The sequence below is a fragment of the Staurois parvus genome, unplaced genomic scaffold (genome assembly GCF_062004578.1).
Source record: "Staurois parvus isolate SC_StPar_1 unplaced genomic scaffold, SC_StPar_1.0 ptg000694l, whole genome shotgun sequence".
In the NCBI taxonomy this organism is placed as follows: Eukaryota; Metazoa; Chordata; class Amphibia; order Anura; family Ranidae; genus Staurois; species Staurois parvus.
Genome location: NW_028318490.1, coordinates 7,037,242 through 7,057,326, shown reverse-complemented (window position 1 = coordinate 7,057,326; position 20,085 = coordinate 7,037,242). Strand labels below are relative to the sequence as shown.

The window sequence follows — 20,085 nt, the reverse complement described above, 5'->3', positions numbered from 1 at the left end:
CAAGAGGAAGACAAAAAGAAGAAAAAGAAGAAGAAGAAGAAGAGGATGATGATGAAGAAGAAGATGAGGATGATGATGAAGAAGAAGAAGAAGAGGATGATGAAGAAGAAGAAGAGGATGATGATGATGATGATGATGAAGAAGAAGAAGAAGAGGACGATGATGATGATGATGAAGAAGAAGAGGATGATGATGATGATGATGATGAAGAAGAAGAAGAGGATGATGATGATGATGATGATGAAGAAGAAGAGGATGATGATGGTGAAGAAGAAGAGGATGATGATGCTGAAGAAGAGGATGATGATGATGAAGAAGAAGAAGAGGATGATGAAGAAGAAGAAGAAGAAGAAGAGGATGATGATGACGAAGAAGAAGAGGATGATGATGATGAAGAAGAAGAGGATGATGATGATGATGAAGAAGAAGAAGAAGAGGATGATGATGATGAAGAAGAGGATGATGATGATGATGATGATGATGATGATGAAGAAAAGGGTGATGATGAAGAAGAAGAAGAAGAAGATAATGATGAGGATGATGATGATGAAGAAGAAGAAGAAGAAGAAGAAGAAGAAGAGGAGGATGATGATGAAGAAGAAGAATAAGAAGAAGAAGAGGAGGAGGATGATGGTGAAGAAGAAGAAGAAGAGGATGATGATGACGAAGAAGAAGAAGAGGATGATGATGATGAAGAAGAAGAGGGTGATGATGATGAAGAAGAAGAGGATGATGAAGAAGAAGAAGAGGATGATGATGATGATGATGAAGAAGAAGAAGAAGAAGAGGATGATGATGAAGAAGAAGAAAAAGAAGAAGTAGGATGAAAGATAAGAGGAATTCCAGTCCAGCAAAAAGTGTCCCTGCAGAGAGCTCCGCTATTTCTTTGACAGTTCCTTGACATTTACAGCGGTTGCAACATTGTATCTATTTGTTTCCGAATAAAAACATCTGTATCCTAAATGGAAACAAATAGATACAATGTTGCAACCGCTGTAAATGTCAAAGAACTGTCAAAGAAATAGCGGAGCTCTCTGCAGGGACACTTTTTGACGGCTGTAGACGGGATGAAAATCGGCTGATTTTTTTTACCATTGATGGTAACGTCGGCCGCTTGAACGACTGATTTTTCGTTTTTTTAAAAGAAAAATCGGCCGTTTTTCTCCCCGTCTATGGCCTGCGTAAGTCCATCCTCAAAATTTCCTTGCTACTAAATATTCCACGGTCAACTGTTAGTGGGATTATAACAAAGTGGAAGCAACTGGGAACAACAGCAACTCAGCCACGAAGTGGTAGGCCATGTAAAATAACAGAGCGGGGTCAGTGCATGCTGAAGCACACAGTGTGCAGAAGTCGCCAACTGTCTGCTGAGTCAATAGCTAAAGACCTCCAAACTTCATGTGGCCTTCAGATTAGCACAACAATAGTGTGTAGAGAGCTTCATGGAATGGATTTCCATGGCCAAGCAGCTGCATCCAAGCCTTACATCACCAAGTGCAATGCAAATCGTCGGATACAGTGGTGTAAACAACGCTGCCACTTGACTCTAGAGCAGTGTGAGTGTTCTCTGGAATGCTACATCACACTTCTCTGTCTGGCAATCTGATGGACTTGTCTGGGTTTGGCGGTTGCCAGGAGAACGGTACTTGCCTGACTGCATTGTGCTAAGTGTAAAGTTTGGTGGAGGGGGATTATGGTTTGGGGTTGTTTTTCAGGGGTTGGGCTTGGCCCCTTAGTTCCAGTGAAGGGAACTCTTAAGGCGTCAGCATACCAAGACATTTTGGACAATTTCATGCTCCCAACTTTGTGGGAACAGTTTGGGGATGGCCGCTTCCTGTTCCAACATCACTGCGCACCAGTGCACTAATCAAAGTCCATAAGGAGATGAATAAACAAGTTAGGGGTGGAGGAACCTGACCACCTATACAGAGTCCTGAAAACCTTTGGATATTTTACACTTTGGTTCTTTTACATGTTATGCTTACATAAGTAAGTAAGTGTAAGTTAAAATGTAAGTTACATTTTACCAACCTAACAAAAACAATATTTATTTTGCTGCAGTCTTTGAATCTAATATTAAAAAACATCCCCTTCTAAATACTATTCTTCTGACTCATACCGTTCTGCATCTTGATTTTTCTGTATGCGCCTAAGTTTTTTACGGTCTGGGCTTTCCTCATAATTTTTACAGCCAATGCATTTACAGTAAGACGAACACAATATTTTAGCCTGCAACAGAGAACACGTTTACATATACCAGTGCAATGAATGATCAGTGAAACTTGATTAAGACAAATCCTGCATAATATAAAGAGAGGACACTTTTGTCTTCTTGTCAGCTGTAGTGGAGAATTGTTGCACACATTCATCTTTACATCCTGCATAAAATATGCGCCTTGCGTTTAGACGCATACAATTTTTCTACTAGTTTTATGTGTATATGCATACACAAGTAAATTCTGCAAATATGACACAGCTGTGTCCTATTTTTTTGTGCGACACTAAGCACAGCACATATTTTTATTTGTAGACACAGCCTCACTGAATCCTATGGTGCTGCATTTAAATCCATACCAATGAGCTGTACACATCTAAACATGCCATTTTAGATTTCCTGTGTGAATGAAGCCAAAAATTGCATCAGGTAAGGCCCCTTTCACACGATGTATAAGGGGTGCCATTAAAAAGCAGCACTTTTATGTGGGTTGCAGGAAAGCAAGCTATTTTGTAAGCATCCCAACAATGCAACAAGTGTGAATGAACCCTTCGAGTATATTAAAATGTGAGAAAAAATGTGGCGCTAATCACTAGCAAATCAAAATACAACAATATGAAAAAATATATATATCCCCTCAATTATAAGTGAATAAACATATCTATTCAATAACCTCGTTGCTATAAACACACAAAAAAACTCCTATAGTGATGGTGAAAAAACAGTCCTATTGACTAATCTTAGTGCGTGTTTTACCAAACATATATAGACACATAAGATGCACTTAATATATGTACATATGTACAGTGGGGATCGAAAGTTTGGGCACCCCAGCTAAAACTCTGTATTATTGTGCATAAAGAAGCCAAGGAAAGATGGAAAAATCTCCAAAAGGCATCAAATTACAGATTAGACATTCTTATAATATGTCAACAAAAGTTAGATTTTATTTCCATCATTTACACTTTCAAAATAACAGAAAACAAAAAAATGGCGTCTGCAAAAGTTTGGGCACCCTGCAGAATTTATAGCATGCACTGCCCCCTTTGCAAAGCTGAGACCTGCCAGTGTCATGGATTGTTTTCAATCATCATCTGGGAAGACCAGGTTATGTCAATCTCAAAGGTTTTAAATGCCCAGACTCATCTGACCTTGCCCCAACAATCAGCACCATGGGTTCTTCTAAGCAGTTGTCTAGAAAACTGAAACTGAAAATAGTTGACACTCACAAAGCTGGAGAAGGCTATAAGAAGATAGCAAAGTGTTTTCAGATGTCAATATCCTCTGTTCGGAATGTAATTAAGAAATGGCAGTCATCAGGAACAGTGGAAGTTAAAGCAAGATCTGGAAGACCAAGAAAAATATCAGACAGAACAGCTCACAGGATTGTGAGAAAAACAATTCAAAACCCACGTTTGACTGCACGATCCCTCCAGAAAGATCTGGCAGACACTGGAGTTGTGGTACACTATTCCACTATAAAGAGATACTTCTACAAATATGGTCTTCATGGAAGAGTCATCAGAAGAAAACCTCTTCTACGTCCTCACCACAAAAATCATCGTTTGAACTTTGCAAATGAACATATAGACAAGCCTGATGCATTTTGGAAACAAGTTCTGTGGGCCAATGAGGTTAAAATTTAACCTTTTGGCCGTAATGAGTAAAGGTACGTTTGGAGAAGAAGGGGCACAGAATTTAATGAAAAGAACCTCTGTCCAACTGTTAAGCATGGGGTTGGATCAATCATGCTTTGGGGTTGTGATGCAGCCAGTGGCACAGGGAACATCTCACGAGTAGAAGGAAAAATGGATTCAATAAAATTTCAGCAAATTTTGGATGGTAACTTGATGCCATCTGTGAAAAAGCTAAAGTTAAAGAGAGGATGGCTTCTACAAATGGATAATGATCCTAAACACACCTCAAAATCCACGGGGGATTACATCAAGAGGCGTAAACTGAAGGTTTTGCCATGGCCTTCACAATCTCCTGACCTCAACATAATGGAAAATCTATGGATAGACCTTAAAAGAGCAGTGCGTGACAGACAGCCCAGAAATCTCAAAGAACTGGAAGACTTTTGTAAGGAAGAATGGGCAAAGATACCTCAAACAAGAATTGAAAGACTCTTGGCTGGCTACAAAAAGCGTTTACAAGCTGTGATACTTGCCAAAGGGGGCAGTACAAGATATTAACTCTGCAGGGTGCCCAAACTTTTGCAGACGCCATTTTTTTGTTTTCTGTTATTTTGAAAGTGTAAATGATGGAAATAAAATCTAACTTTTGTTGACATATTATAAGAATGTCTAATCTGTAATTTGATGCCTTTTGGAGATTTTTCCAATCTTTCCTTGGCTTCTTTATGCACATTAATACAAATTTTTAGCTGGGGTGCCCAAACTTTCGATCCCCACTGTATATATACACACACCACAAAACTCATAAAAGTGAATATAAACAGAATCGAGTATATTGTGACAAACAGCCCCTTTGGAGCCAGGGCAGAGGCGTGGCTAGGGTTAAGCTGCATCCAGACTCTTAGACATTTTTGAAGATAAGCTGGTGGTAGCAGTAAAGCTGGCCATAGATGGGCCAGTTTTCTTTGGTACATTTTTTTCATTCGACCTGCTGATTGAACAGATTCCCCCATCCACATATTTGAGGTGAATGGGAGAATCTCTCCTGCTGAGCTATTGTGTTCTGACAGTGGGGAGGCTTCGTGGTAGAAAAGTCCAGGTTCTTAACTGGTCTGCCTGCAGTCCAGACCTTTCACCAATTGAAAATATTAGGTGCATCTTTTAATTAAAAATACGTCCTGGATCGATTATCACGGATGTACCCTGGCTCCTCTTCGCTCTGTTTCCGGGGTGTGGGCCAGTAGGGACGACATTCTATATCTGGTGGGTGTGTCCAAAGGTCAAAAGATTCTGGATTCGTGTTAACTTCCTGATCTTTACGGTAACCATTATTAATGTTCCTAAGGATCCTAGAATTGCTCTGCTTAACCCCTTGACGCCAACGTCACACAAATATGCGGCCTCGCAGAACTGGGCTTTTTTCCGTGGGGCTGCATATTTGTGTACCTGTCTTTGTGCTCCCTCCCTTTGTACCTCCCAGCACAGAGACCGCGGTGTCACTGAGAGCCCCGAGTCCCGTTCTAACGATCGGGACCCGGCACTCCCGATTCCGGGTCACTTGATCACTGTAATAGCCTCTGATTGGCTATCACAGTAATCAGTCACTGTACAGCCCGGCCCCCTTGCTTTTTTCTCTCTCTATGAATGGAGAAGAGAGATACATTTTATCTCTCTAACTCCTGGCATAGAGAGAGAAAAAAAAAAAAAGAAGATATATAAATAAATATTAAAAAATAAAATAAAAAATAAAGAAAATACCTAGATCAAGGTTTGATCCAGTTCAGTGCCAGGGTCAGTGTTTCGGTCAAGGTCAGGGTCAAAGGTCAAGGTCAAAGGTCAGCGTCAAAAATCAGGATTTAAAAAAAAATTGGTGTCAGTTAGTGTTAATGTCAGTGTCAGTGTGTTTTAGGTAAAAAAAACAACAAAATGCACGCTATTGTTTCTGGGCTGTACTACGGGTACAAACAACAAATAACATACACATATATGGTATTGCTGCGATCGTCAGGAGCTGGAGAATTTATTTTGGGTTGTTCTTTGATGGTAAGTTATGGTCGTAACAAGAAAAAATCAGGAGCTATCCATTATCATTTACCACCAAATGAAAGCCCAATTTGTCCTGAAAAAATCAAGGTATAATCCACCTGGATGTATAAAGTAGTTGTGACGATATGTACGGTTTTACTAACACATGTCAACATTGCAGAATTGTGCTTAGCCATTTAGATTTGTTTTACCCTTAGGTGTGAAGGGGTTAATGAACCTATTCTTGGTGCCTCCAGGTCTGCTCAGAGCTTACTATATTTTATGTTTCTAGCAGCTAAAAATGCGATTGCTACAGCGTGGAAGAATCCGGTGGTTGATTTGGCGTTAATGAAACGTAAAGTCTCTTGGATTATGGTCAATGAGAAATTGGTCAGCATCCTGCAGAATATTTCTGCTATTTTTGAATGGGTCTGGAGCCCATGCATTAACCACTTGAGCTCCTGAGGATTTACCCCCCTTAATGACCAGGCCTCTTTTTGCTACTCGGCGCTGCACTAATTCAACTGATAATTGCGCGGTCATGTAATGCTGCACCTAAACTAAATTTACGTCCTTTTTTCACACAAATAGAGCTTTCTTTCGGTGGTATTTGATCACCTGTGCGCTTTTTATTTTTCACACTATAAACAAAAAAAGACCAAATATTTTGAAGAAAAACAATATTTTTTACTTTCAACTATAAAAAATATATCGTAAACTCAAAGTTAGTTATAAATTTAGGCCAAAATGTATTCTGCTACATGTTTTTGGTAAAAAAAATCCCAATAAGTGTATATTGATTGCTTTGTGTGAAAGTTATAGCGTCTACAAACTATGGTATAGATACTGCAATTTACGCCATCTTTTTGCTATACAGCGCTGCGCTAGTTTAACGGACAATTGCGCGGTCATGCAACACAGTGCATAAATTAAATGTATGTCCTTTTTTTAACACAAATAGAGCATTCTTTTGGTGGTGTTTGATCACCTGTGCACTTTTTATTTTTGGCGCTATAACCAGAAAAAGTTTTGAAGAAAAAAAAATTTTTTGAAAAAAACAATATTTTCTCATTTTGGTCATAAAAAATATCTAAAAAAACTAACATTTCGTCGCAAAAGCCATGCGTATATGTGGAATTACACCCCAAAATACATTCTGCTACTTCTACTGAGTATGGGGATACCACATGTGTGAGACTTTTTGGGAGCCTAGCCACATACACAAGCCTGAAATCCAATGACCACTTTGAAACCCTGAAGGTGTGTAACTTCCTCATTACACTTCCTCACTACCTATCACAGTTTCGAAGGCCCTGACATGCCAAGATAACCCCAAATCCCCCCCAAATGACCCCTTTCTGGAAAGTAGACACCCCAAGGAATTTAAAAAGAGGCATGGTGAGTATTTTGCAGATTTCATTTTTTCTCACAAGGTTTTGAAATATAAAAAAAATAGAAAAAATGTTTTGGTTTTATTTCTTCATTTTCCAAAAACTTGTGGCAACAAATGAGATATGCAAAATACTTACCGTGCTTTTTATCAAATTCCTTGGGGCATCTACTTTCCAAAAAGGGGTAATTTGGGGGGGTTAGGTGCTATCCTGGCATTTCAGGGCCTCCGAAACTGTGATAGGTAGTCTGGAAGTGTAATGAGGAAATAAAGCCCTTTAAAAGCCTGAAGGTGCTTATTGGATTTTGGGGTCCTGTATTTGGCTAGACTGCCAAAAAGTCTCTCACATGTGATACCCCCATACTCCGGAGAAGTAGCAAAATTTATTTTGGGGAGTAATTCCACATATACCCATGGCATGTGTGAGCAGTAAATCATTTAAGTGACAATTTTGTGTAAAAAAAAATATATATATTTATTTTTGTCATTTTCCAAAAACTTGTGGTAAAAAAATAAATTCTTCTATTGATTCAACATTCCTCTCAGCAAAAAGTTTGGGGTGACTACTTTCCAAAAAGGGGTCGTTTTGGGGGGTGGGGGCATTTTATGCCCAGCATTAGAAGTTTATGCCACACATCATTCACTCTTGATGTCGCAATGGCGACAAACTGCAAACATTTTTAATATCCATAGGCAGCGCTTTAAAAGCCTTTAAAAGCTACCATTTTAGATTTACAGAGGAGGTCTAGTGTTAGAATGACTGCCCTTAATCTGACGTTCACAGCGATACCTCACATGCATGGTGCAACCGCTGTTTACATAACGGCACAGGGTCAAGGCTTCTGCACACAGGTGTGTGCGCATGGGAGGGGCAATTTTTTTTTTTAGTTATTTTGATTTTTTTTTATTATTTTTACATTGTACCTTTAATTTTTTCTTTTATCACTTTTAATGCTATAACAGGGAATGCAAATAACCCCTATAACTTCAATGGGCATTGTCATATATTCTTTTTTGAGAAATCTGGGGTCTATCAGACTCTAGATATCTCCTCTGCCCTTACATTATCTAATCAAACCAAAATCAGTGTGATCAGATGCTTTCCCAATTTACAAATGGCGCTGTTTATATTCTGCAAAACTGAAGTGATGAAATGCTTGTAGCTTCCGAATTCTTAGACTATAGAGATGATTGGCACCATTCTGGTCTCCATCAGCTCTATGGTCAGCTGGCAGAAAAACCGGCTGCATTCTCAGGTTCCCCTGATGGCACGGGACTGGCCGAGAAGGCCGTGGAAGGCAGCGGGGGAGGGGGGACATCATCTCCCACTGCTTGTAAAAGCAATCTTGCAGCTAATTAGCCACTAGGATTGCTTTTACATGAAAGCCGATCACCGGCTGAAAAAAACGACAACAGGATGATGCCTGCAGCTGTAGGCATCATCCTGGTATAACCATTCAAATCCAGTGATGTACCAGTACATCGCTGGTCCTTGTTGGTTATATATGTTCTTTTTTTTTGTATGCAGCCTGTGGAATGAATGAAAAAATTAGAAGAAATCTCTGCAGAAAAAGTGTGTGGTATGCCCACCATTAGAATATACCGCCCTGCATCCACCCACTTCTAATGGTGGGCACTCATTAGGTCACACTTTGCCACAAGTGCCAGTTCCAAGATTGAATAAATGTCTAAGTAGTGGCACGCTTGAATAAAAATTGTCCACGTATAAGTGGTACCCCATATGGAGAAATGATGACACCAAGTCCCAAACTATCTTGCCACTGCTCCCCATGTAGTCTGGGCATCCGGGGGGGCTCCACGTGACTATCTTTTCCCTCGTAAATCCAAAACGTATAAGTATAGCATGTTGTCCTCTCACAGGTCTTCTACATCTTGACCCTATATTTGGCACACTTGCAGGGGAGAAATTGTTTGAATGCAAGGCGGCCAGAAAAATTAATGAGGAACTCCTCAACGCAGATGTTTTGCTGGGGAGTATAGACATCTGCAAATTTTAGGTTAAGGTGATTTGCGAGGGGCTGAATTTTGTGGAGCTGGTCAAATTCAGGGTTACTCCGAGGATGACAGAGTGTACTGTCGCTGAAATGCATAAAACACATTATACTCTCATATCTATGCCTGGCCATGGCAGCAGAGAGCACGGCATATGATGAATCGGGTCTGCGGACCAACACAACCGCAATTCATTCCTTTTAGTAATGGCCATGTTGAGGGTTAGGCCCGAAAAAAATGTAAATTTGAAAACCGTAATGAGTTTCCATGCGAATGGTCTGGCAAAGTTTGAATTTGGGTTGGTGGCGATAAATTGTTGCGCATATAAATTTCTTTGATCCACAATCAACGCATACAGATATTCCATGAAAAACAGCTCCAAAAAATCAAGGAGGTATGTGAAAGACCAGGATGTACTAGACCGCTGATACTCGCCAGTTCACCAAAAGGTAGAGCGGCACTAGTACTGGCACTCTGCTGCATATGAGAGTCATCAAAATTTACCGGCAAGTGCTAACAGAGATCAGGCCTGATTCTGTGAACACTGCGGTTTTGTGTGCAATGTATCAAGTGACAGTGACCTACTGACACTGCACTTGCTGGGGGAGAAGGGGGGTAAGCGTAGGGGCTAAACGCAGGTGCTGGCAGGTGCCGGGGCTGATCCCGCTAACGCTGCGTTTTTGGGGACGTTATATTAATGTGAACGCTGGTATAGTGCTGATCTGATCAAAGATATTGACCAGTTCAGACGCTATACTAGCAATGGAGGATTATTGTACATGAGTGTGTTCCTGGCAATCAAGGGGTTAAATGTGATGACTGGTGTACTGACGGGCAATCTGACGCTATCTGGGAGGGGTGTGAAAACCACAGGAGCGCGAATCATGTATATATACTGTATATGTATATGTGATTTTGCGTACCCATGTCGCCCTGTAGCAGTATTTCTGCTGTACGGTGGTCAGGAAGCGGTTACGGAAGAGGTTTGTTTTACGGCACTGCGTTACTTTAACTGACAATTGTGCGGTCATGCAACACTGCACCCAAATTAAATTTACATCCTTTTTTTCCCACATATTGAGCTTTCTTTCGGTGGTATTTGATCACCTGTGCGGTTTTAATTTTTTGCGCTATAAAAAAAAGGCTGACAATTTTGAGAAAAAAACAATATTTTGGACTTTTTGCTATAAAACATGTCCAATAAAAAAATTAAAAAATCTAATTTTGTCACACATTTCGTCCAAAATGCATTCTGCGACATGTCTTTGCTAAAAAAAAAATCCCAATACGTGTAAATTAATTGGTTTACATGAAAGTGATAGCGTTTACAAATGGCGGGAAAGATACTGGGATTTTTAATTTTTTTTATACTAATAATGGTGGCGATCAGCGACATATGGCGGCGATCAGCGACTTATGGCGGCAATCAGCGACTTATGGCAGGACTGCGGCGGACATTTTGACACTGGGGGGGAACTGACTTGGGGTCACTGACATCCCCAGTGACACCAATACAGTGATCACTGAAAAAAAAAACACTGACACTGTACTAATGGCACTGGGGAGGAAGGAGTTAACATTTTTATTCACTGAAAGGGTTAACTGTGTGAGGGGAGTGTTTTACTAGGGGGCGGGGGTGTGTGCTGGACGGGGACAGACTGATCTGGAGAGATAAACTCTTCTCTCCGGTTCAGCTTGTCAGGAGCTGACAGGCAACTGACAGAGAGCAGGGCTGTGTGTAAACAATGCAGCCCTGATATTTGTCAGCGATTGCCACTAATTGCCGGGAAACGGCTGGTAATGACCGGCCGTGACCCGGCGCCTGAGACCCGCTGCTGACACCCGCGAAACAGGTAGGGCGGGCGCACGCCTCGAGCGTGCCCCCTATCTGTTTTGCAAAACCACGTTTTAAAACGTGGTTTTGCGCAGCTGTGCCGCCCTGCAAACGTTTTAATGCAGTGGCTGGGGCTCAAGTGGTTAATTACTTGTAAACTGGGTTCTAATGTTGACAGGTGCTCTGTTTGAGGTTTTATGGGGCTGGTCACGAGGGTGGATTCTGTTCTGTTCTGATCTTTTCTATTCTCTTTTATATCTCTTTCTGCCCTTCCCCCTTTTTTTCTTTTCTCTGTCTTTTCTTTTCCTAGTTGTTTTTCTGTTTTTTTTCCTATTGATGATTGCTTATTTGGCCCTCTGCTGGATTACTGGTTTGTTGCAGGCTATAACCGTTTTGTATAGTGTGATGGTTTTCTTCTATACCTTCTGTAGGGGAATTGTAGCTTGTATGCTCTGGCACCTGGGCTCGCTTCACGGTCCCAGTCCTTTGACTTCTTTGGTCTGATGGTTTCCCATTGTGCGGACATCTATTGCATAGATAGTCTGAGATGCTAAACTGTGTTTCCATCTGTATTTTCTATGTAATGATATGAGATGCGTTTGTAACTATGCACTTCGCCTGCGTTGTGAGTTATATTGTGCCTTAGAAGGGCCTACAAGGATTGATGTATAACTGTTTCTTTGTTCTGTTTTTATAACAATAAAAATATTGCAACAGAAATTAAAAATACAACAAAGAAGACCCAGGACTGTTAGGCAGTTAAAATCCTATATCAGGCAAGAATGGGACAACAGCCCTCCCCCAAAACTCCAGCAACTGGTCTCCTCAGTTGCCAAATGTTTACAGAGTGTTGTTAGAAGAAGAGGGAATGCTACACAGGGGTAAACATGGCTCTGTTACACCTTTTTTGAGCAATGTTGCTGCCATCAATTTCAAAATGCCCTTTTTTTTCTGAAAATGTACATTCTCTCAGTTTAAACATCTGATATATTTCTATGTTCTTTTGTGAATAAAATATGGCTTTATATTTGCAAATCACTGCATTCTGTTTTTATGTAGGTTTTAGCGTTCCACCTTCTTTGGAATTGGAGTTGTAAACTTTCCAGTTATTAAAACACAATTCAATAAGCTATTAGATATGAACAATTAAAAAGGCCTTTACAAACCTCATAACAGTCACAGTATTTCTTAAGGCAACCAGATCGCTTGCATTTGCATCCCTTTGCATGTTTGAGCTTAACATATTCAGTTTTATTTTTACTAATCTTACGCTGAAATGCTTCAGGATTTCTATCCAGGCAGACCTATTATAAACAGTGGATTGTATATGAAAAATATTAGATTGTAAAGCTTACATATGTATAACATACACACATTGTATAAGGTATGCCAAGGATTGCTCAGTGTGGTCATTAAAACAAAGTTCACTTTGTTTTTTTGTTAAATACATTTCAGGATTTTGTTATCCTAAAGTGATAATAAATCCTCAGATTTTTAGGCACTTTCAGCAGCTGATTTAATCACTCGAGCATGCAGCTCCTTTATCTTTGTATCCTTGCCTATGCTCCAGTTTAAGCTGGTGCTATGACTACTACCACCAGTTTCTTGTTTCAGGATGGCTCCTTTCTCTTGCAGCATCCCATGGAGCCACTCTTGCATTCAGACAATGGACTTGTGTCTCCCTACACCATTTGCATCAATAGAAAAACACAGCCCGGTAACATAGGATGGCAAGGCACTCCCCTGATTCTCCCTCTTCCTCCTCTCTCCCTTCTCCAAGCTAACAGACTGTCTGGAGAAAGCACTGTTCACTGCTAACCACTTGCCTACAGGGCACTTTTACCCCGTTCCTGCCCAGGCCAATTTTCAGCTTTCAGCGCTGTCGCACTTTGAATGACAATTGTGCGGTCATGCAACACTGTACCCAAACCACATTTTTATCATTTTTTTTAGACAGATAGAGCTTTCTTTTGGTGGTATTTAATCACCACTGGGTATTTTATTTTTGCTAAAAAACCGAAAACAGACTGAAAATAGTGGAAAAAAAAAGTTTTTCTTAGTTTCTACTATAAAATTTTCCAAACAGGTAATTTTTCTCCTTCACTGATGTGCGTTGATGAGGCTGCACTGATGGGCACTGATGAGGCAGCAGTGATGACACTGATAAGCTGCACTGATAATACAGGACTGATGGGCATTGATGAGGAGGCACTGATGAGGCTGCACAGATATGTGGCACTGATGAGGCTGCACTGATATGTAGCACTGATGGGCAGCAATGAAGGGCACTGATAGGCAGCACTGATGTGCACTTATAGAAAGTACTGAAGGGCACTGATAGGCGGCCCTGACTGGCGGCACTGATAGGCAGCACTAATCGGCGCAGATTGGCAGCACTACTGGGCACAGATTTGCAGCACTGCTGGGCACTGATGGGAACTTTTTGGGGCTGTACTGATAATCAGAGCCCTAATTATCGGTGTAAATGTCTCCTTTCAGACTTTCCGGCTATCGGCAGTACTTTCCTCACACTGTCACAGTGTGACACTTGCTGATAGCTGGCAAGTGTATTTACATGGTGATCAGCTGTGATTGGACACAGCTGATCACGTGGTAAAAGTCCACTGTGATTGACAACTTACCGTGTCATGTGATCAGCTGTGTCCAAAGGAGAGCGCTGGGGGGTGCAGTTCTGGGAGGACGCCATATGATGTATGGATGACTGTGCTGTAGCCATCATTCGGTTATAGCACGGTCAAGAAGAGGTTAAAGTGTTTGTAAACCTCAGACATGAAATATGAACAAAGCATCCCTCTATAGTGTGTACTTGACTCAATTAAGAGCACTAAGTGTCATTTCTGTCTGCTTTTCATTCCTCTGCTATCAACATGAATCACTTCTGACAAGTTTTCCTGACACCAAGAGAAAAAAGGTGACGGGAGGGAGATCCAACAGCTTGACACCCTCAGGTGTGTTCCTGTGTGAAGGGGGGGTGTGTCTCTTCCCTCCTCAGAGCTCTCAGAGCTCTCCTCACTGATCTCTCAGCTCCCTTTTTTGACTGCTTAGGTAAGCTTTATACATTCTGAACTTTGAACAGATATACAGGGGAGATGCTTGCAGACAAACAGGAACAATTTGTGTAGGAGGATTTGTTTCATCTTTGTGTATCACCCGAGGCCAGTCACTTCACTGGGTATACGTACAGTATGTAAAGCATTGTATAAATTGTAGGCGCTAAATATATTTGTTGCGAAAAATAAGTAAATACACTGCTCAAAAAAATGAAAGGAACACTTTGAAAACACATCAGATCTCAATGGGGAAAAATATTGTGTTGGATATCTATACTGATATAGACTGGGTAATGTGTTAGGAACGTAAGGATGTCCCATCCAATGAAAATGATCAACCTACAGAGGGCTGAATTCAAAGTCACTGCTGAAATTTAATTTTTCACTTCAACTCAAAATGGTACTTAGTAGTTTGTATGGCCCCCACATGCTTGTATGCATGCCTGACAACATCAGAGCATGCTCCTAATGAGACAACGGATGGGCCCTGATTTACTAATGTGCCTAGGCGCACGTGGGCTAATGTCTACTTTTGAATAGCGACCGTCTACTTTTAGATGGCAAAGACATTTACTAAAGAAAGCGTCAACAAGTAGACGCGAAATCAAATTTACTAATCAGGCACAATCCAGGAATCCGTCTAAGAAGCACGTCTAACACAATGAAAAATCACTGCAGAGACATGTTCACATTGAAATTTGCTTTCAAAATATCGGGACTTCATTTTAAACAATATTTTACATTTCAAAAAAATTTTTAAATGTGTAAAAAATAGTTTTGTTAAAGGAATTCATGACAGTGCAGAACTAGACGCTTTTCCAGCGTCTATGCACGGATATAAATGCGCGTGTGCAGAACACATTTTAGCCGTCTGCCGTGGGCGCTTTCTTTTAGACACTGTTTAATAGTAAATCTCAGTGTGGAGTCCTCTGACAGATGGCACTCGATCACGCCTACTGTGTTTAACACACAGCACTATTTGTAGCTAGGCATATCTTTATGTATTCTAATTTAATTTCCTTAGTTCTATTGATTCTATTTTTGTTTCTTATCCTTTATAATTATTTCTGTAATGATTTTACATATTTTGAAGGTCTAGATAATATATATTTTGACAGCTGAATCTAAAAATAAAGGTCGTCAATTAGAAAAAATATTAAAAAACGGCATGGGGTCCCCTCTCCCATCCACACCAAGCCCTTCGGGTAACCCCCCCCCAAAATCCATACCAGACCCTTATCCAAGCATACAGCCCAGCAGGTCAGGAAAGGGGGGGACAAGCGAGCACCCCCCACTGTCCTGAACCATACCAGGCCACGTGTCCTCAACATGGGGGGGTGCTTTGGGGCAGGGGGGCTCCCCCCCAAAGCACCTTGTCCCAATATTGATGGGGACAAAGGCCTCTTCCCCATAACCCTGGCCTTTGGTTGTGGGGGTCTGTGGGCAGGGGGCTTATCAGAATCTGCAAGCCCCCTTTAACAAAGGGGCCCCCAGATCCCGGCCCCCCCGCTACGTGAAGGAGTATGGGGTACATGGTACCGCTACTAATTCACAAAAAAACAAAAAGTGTAGTGTAAAAAAACACAGGACACGGTCTTTGATAAGTCCTTTAATAAAAGAAACATCTAAAAGAGTGTCCCCCAAAGTAGATCCAACGTCAATCACGAAGCCCGCCGCCGGCGACCCGAAAAAAAAAAAGGTTCCGTTCCCGACGATGGCTGCCCAGCCTTCTGCTGTGAGCTTGGTTGACAGCTCTTAAATATGTAAGGGGTGGGGCCACCCAGGGACATCATCCGAGTGACCCCGCCCCATGTGACATCAATGATGTCACATGGGGTGAGGTCACATGCAGGGATCGGGATGTCACAAAAAGGGAGAGGGAGAAAATGACTAGAAGGAGGCTGAAGCACAGCGGTTCGGGAACGATCCAAGATCTGATTCAAAGCTAAGTTAGAATCACCAGCCAGAATGAAAATTCAATTGGGAATAAAAAATGCCACCTGGTTGGTATTTGGAGTGTAGTAAATTAAAAAAGTTATCAAATGTCCCCCCAGGTGTCCTTGCACAAGAAGATACCATCCCTCCTTGTCCCGGATAACATTAGATTCGGTAAAGGAAAGACGGCGAGATAAACAAAGGGCAAGCCCACGTTTCTTCTCAGAGGCATTAGCAAAATAACAGACAGGATAATCTTTATGTACGTATCGTGGGGTAAATGAAGGTGGGAAATGCATCTCCTGTAGGGCAACTATGTCCGCCCCAAAAGAGCGGTATGAATTAAAGGCCTTTATGCGTTTGGAGGGGGAGTTAAGCCCCTGAACGTTATGAGAAAGTAGACGGATCGTTCCGCTATGAGACCATAGAGAAGACATAATCGGCAATTAAAAAACTAGATAGAATGGGGACCCTCCGCTCCTGGAGCATAAAAAGGGTCCAAAGGATCCAGATACGCTGACGGCTGACCCTGGGAGTGAGAAAAAAAAAAAAAGGGGGAGAAAAAGAGGGAGGACAATAAAGAAAAGAGAGGAAGGAAAAAAGAAGGAAGAAGAGACATTTGGAATAGAGAAATCCTCATGTCAAGCAACCGAAGGTGATATACAAACTTTTGTAACATAAGCAAATCAAACTCCACACCCATAATAGCAGAGCAATAGTCCTGGGTCCACCCGGAGAAAACAACTCAGGGAAGAGTCTTCCAATCAGGGAGGGCGCATAGACACTCCCCGGAACCAACAACTACCCATCAATAACATAACAATTAGTAGTCAAAAATGCAACCGATCCCTCTGATAAAGAAATCAGCATGTAGATAAGAGATAACCCCAAGGCCCCTTCCCCCTCCAAACCTCCCACAACAGCAGAAAAGTAGTGGCCAATGTTCCCGAGGAACCACGGAGAGGCCACCACCCAACCGTGGGAGACAGAAAAAAAAACCACCCGAGGAGTCCCATGAAAAGCTGTAGAAACTTAGGAAGTCTGCTTGGGTGATTTCCGCGGCCCGGTCTTTCGAAAAAAAAACCACCCAAGGAGTCCCATGAAAAGCTGTAGAAACTTAGGAAGTCTGCTTGGGTGATTTCCGCGGCCCGATCTTTCGAAGACTTGAAGCAGTCCACAAAGGTGAGAGCGACTGAGGTCAAGAAGCCGATCTTGCTGGGCAGTGAGATGTAGGACTCTGAGATATAATGCCCAATTGAAATAACAATTACTCGCCATCCTGGAATGTGGAGAACCCATAAGACTTTCCATTACGATTGAATTGTAGGCAAAAGGGGAAGGCCTAGCGATACCGGATATCCTTCTGCACCAAGTGGGAAAGTAGAGGCTTAAAGGATCGCCGTTTCTGGATAGTAGTCGGAGAAACATCAGCAAAAATTTGTATCTTATGACCTTCAAAATCCAGATCCGGAGTCTCTCTGCTATACTTCATTACCGCTTCCTTGACCTGGAAAAAATAAGGCTTTACGATGATATCTCTAGGAGGCCCGCCTTGTCTAGGGGGAATCAGCGCTCTGTGGATGCGACCGATTTCAGTATGGAGATCATCGATATCGGGTATTGCAGATCTCCTGAGGGTGTGTGCGCAGCTAGTGAGATCTTTAACCGATTCAGGGAGACCTCGAATGCGGAAATTATAGCGCCTAGCCCGATTCTCCAAATCATCAATTTTAGAGTAAGCCTCCTCCAAGCGATCTTGCAAGTCCGTAATCATATTAGAGTTTTGGGAAACTCTATGAACTGTCGTATCAACTTTAGCCTCAATACTGTCTAGGCGTTGGCCCAACTCCTGAAAATCCTGTTTGAGGTCGGCCGCCAATTTTGAAGTAGCTCTATCCAGTTCGCATTGCAGTAAATCAGCGAACAGAGCTATTAGAGTTGCATCACTCGAATATTTTGGTGGATCTGCATGGATTGCTGGCGAGTGAGCGGGGCTGGCGTCCTCGGGTTTGGGGCCACTATGCTGGTTAGAAAATATGGCCGCTATCTCGCTTCCCAGTGGTGAGGAAGCAGGGGAATCAAGGCCCAGTGAACAGGCCGAAGCCTGGGACTCGGGTACCGCAGGGCTGGAAGGTGACTGAGGGGGCTGCCGAGATTCACTCACCCCATCCTGCACAACATCAGCGGTCCGGTCCTGGCCCATGATCGAGGGAGAAGCAGGGTCCCGTGTCACCCTCTGTGGGAGAGGTGCAGCTCTGTAGACAGCAGATGAGGCGGCACAAACCGCAGATGCCGAGCCGGTCACCATCTTGGGTCCCTTCCTCCCCACAGGGAGTAATGATTGTGAGCCTCCGCGGCTCTTCCCCGCCGTCCGTGCCGGCATTGTGCGGGTGGTGCCAGTTTTTAAATGTAATTCTCCCTTTTTTTTTCTTCACTATAGCTCAGAAATTCAGCTGTCACTTCCCCCAGATAAAAGAGAAAGTTTTCTTTGAGTTTATATCCCTAAAGGAAACAATGTTCACTTTTAATTTATTAAAAGATACAAAGTTTTCTTTAACTTCAGGGAAAGTGATAGATAAGCTTGTGAAATATAGTGAAGAAAAAAAAAAGGCTGGCATTTGCATTTAAAAATCAGCGCCGACATACACTTTGTATTGTGAAAAAATTATCAACAATTGTGTAAACCAAGGCATTATTTTCAATGGATTTTCATTCGTAAACCGAAAATTACGTTAACAGAGGCATTGGCAAACTGAGGTACGCCTGTATTAGTATTGCAATCCTTTGTATTTGGATACATAAAACCAACATACATCTGAATTGGCAACATAGCACAACATTTGTGTCACATTTGAGATATCTGGCTAGTTACACTGACCTTGCCCAGGGACTTAGGGTTGATTCACACCACAGAAATACAGGCGGGATTAGTGTTCAACAGCTCAGTGGATAAGTGGTTAGCACTGCTGCCTCACAGCGCTAGGGTCGTCGGTTTGAATCCCAACCACGGCAAAGTTGCATGATCTCCCTGGGTGGCTACCTTAACATAGATGTGCTGGTGGCAGCAACTTTGCTTTCTGTCTAAATGATCCCTAGAATGTGAATTAGAATAAGGCCTTGTCTGTTCAAACACCTTTAAAGCTGCACCGTATGTGAATGTCAAACAATGGTATGAGATCAGGGCCTGGACTAATGATTGATTTGATAATGCTGGTTTGCACTCTGCCCCCTTTTGGGAAGGATTTGTCAAGCCAAGAGCTGAGAGAGAGAGAAGGATTTAAAAAAAAATAATAATAAAATAATGGCATGGAGTCCCCCTCCAAATCCATAACAGACCCTTATCCGAGCATGCAGATACTGCATGCCTTCAAAGATTTATTTCCTTTGTTGAATTGCCTGCTTGGTTCACACTAGATGCAATTTAAAATTGTGCTTTTTGTTGGCAATTTCACCGTGTTTTCTGTAGATTTACCAATGAGTTATTGCATTTTTAATTGCGTTTTGCATTGTGATTTCTATTGTAGTCTATATGTGAAATCGCTACAAAATGCAGAAAAAGTTAGACAAGAACTACTTTTGAAATTGTGCTGCAGCAAATCGCTTATGTTAAGACACTCACATCCACATTCATTAGATCCGATATCAGGTACAATTTCAATTCCCAAATCGCAGCTGAAATTGTTCACCCTGTATGCGACTTGGCATGCGATTTGCATGCCCTACAACTTGCAAATCACATGTCAAATTGCACCTGATGTGACCGGTGGCTAACACCACAGTCACTTCTAATCCGATTTGGAAATTGGGCAACTTACAGTGAAGTCGCACGATTTCAAAATCAGATTGGATGTGAATGGAGCCTATAGTGGACAATAGGGTCCAACTTGGCCTATGATTTGCAAGTCGCCTGGCCAAATTGCACAAATTGCAAAGCGGATTTTGAAGTGGTGCGACTTACACTATGG

General features: G+C 41.9%; 1 protein-coding gene across 2 annotated transcripts in view; it reads right to left on the bottom strand.

The window, feature by feature from the left end:
• Positions 1-20,085, bottom strand: part of LOC149446251 (protein lin-54 homolog) — a 141,900-nt gene that overhangs the window by 54,101 nt on the left and 67,714 nt on the right. Inside the window, exon 8 of one of the 2 annotated variants that reach the window (XM_089652773.1) lies at positions 2,120-2,229. The exons of the other annotated variant lie outside the window; for it this stretch is intronic. Coding sequence (XP_089508899.1) covers positions 2,120-2,229 — 110 coding nt within the window. The remainder of the gene's footprint in view (positions 1-2,119; positions 2,230-20,085) is intronic. 2 annotated transcript variants of the gene reach the window in all.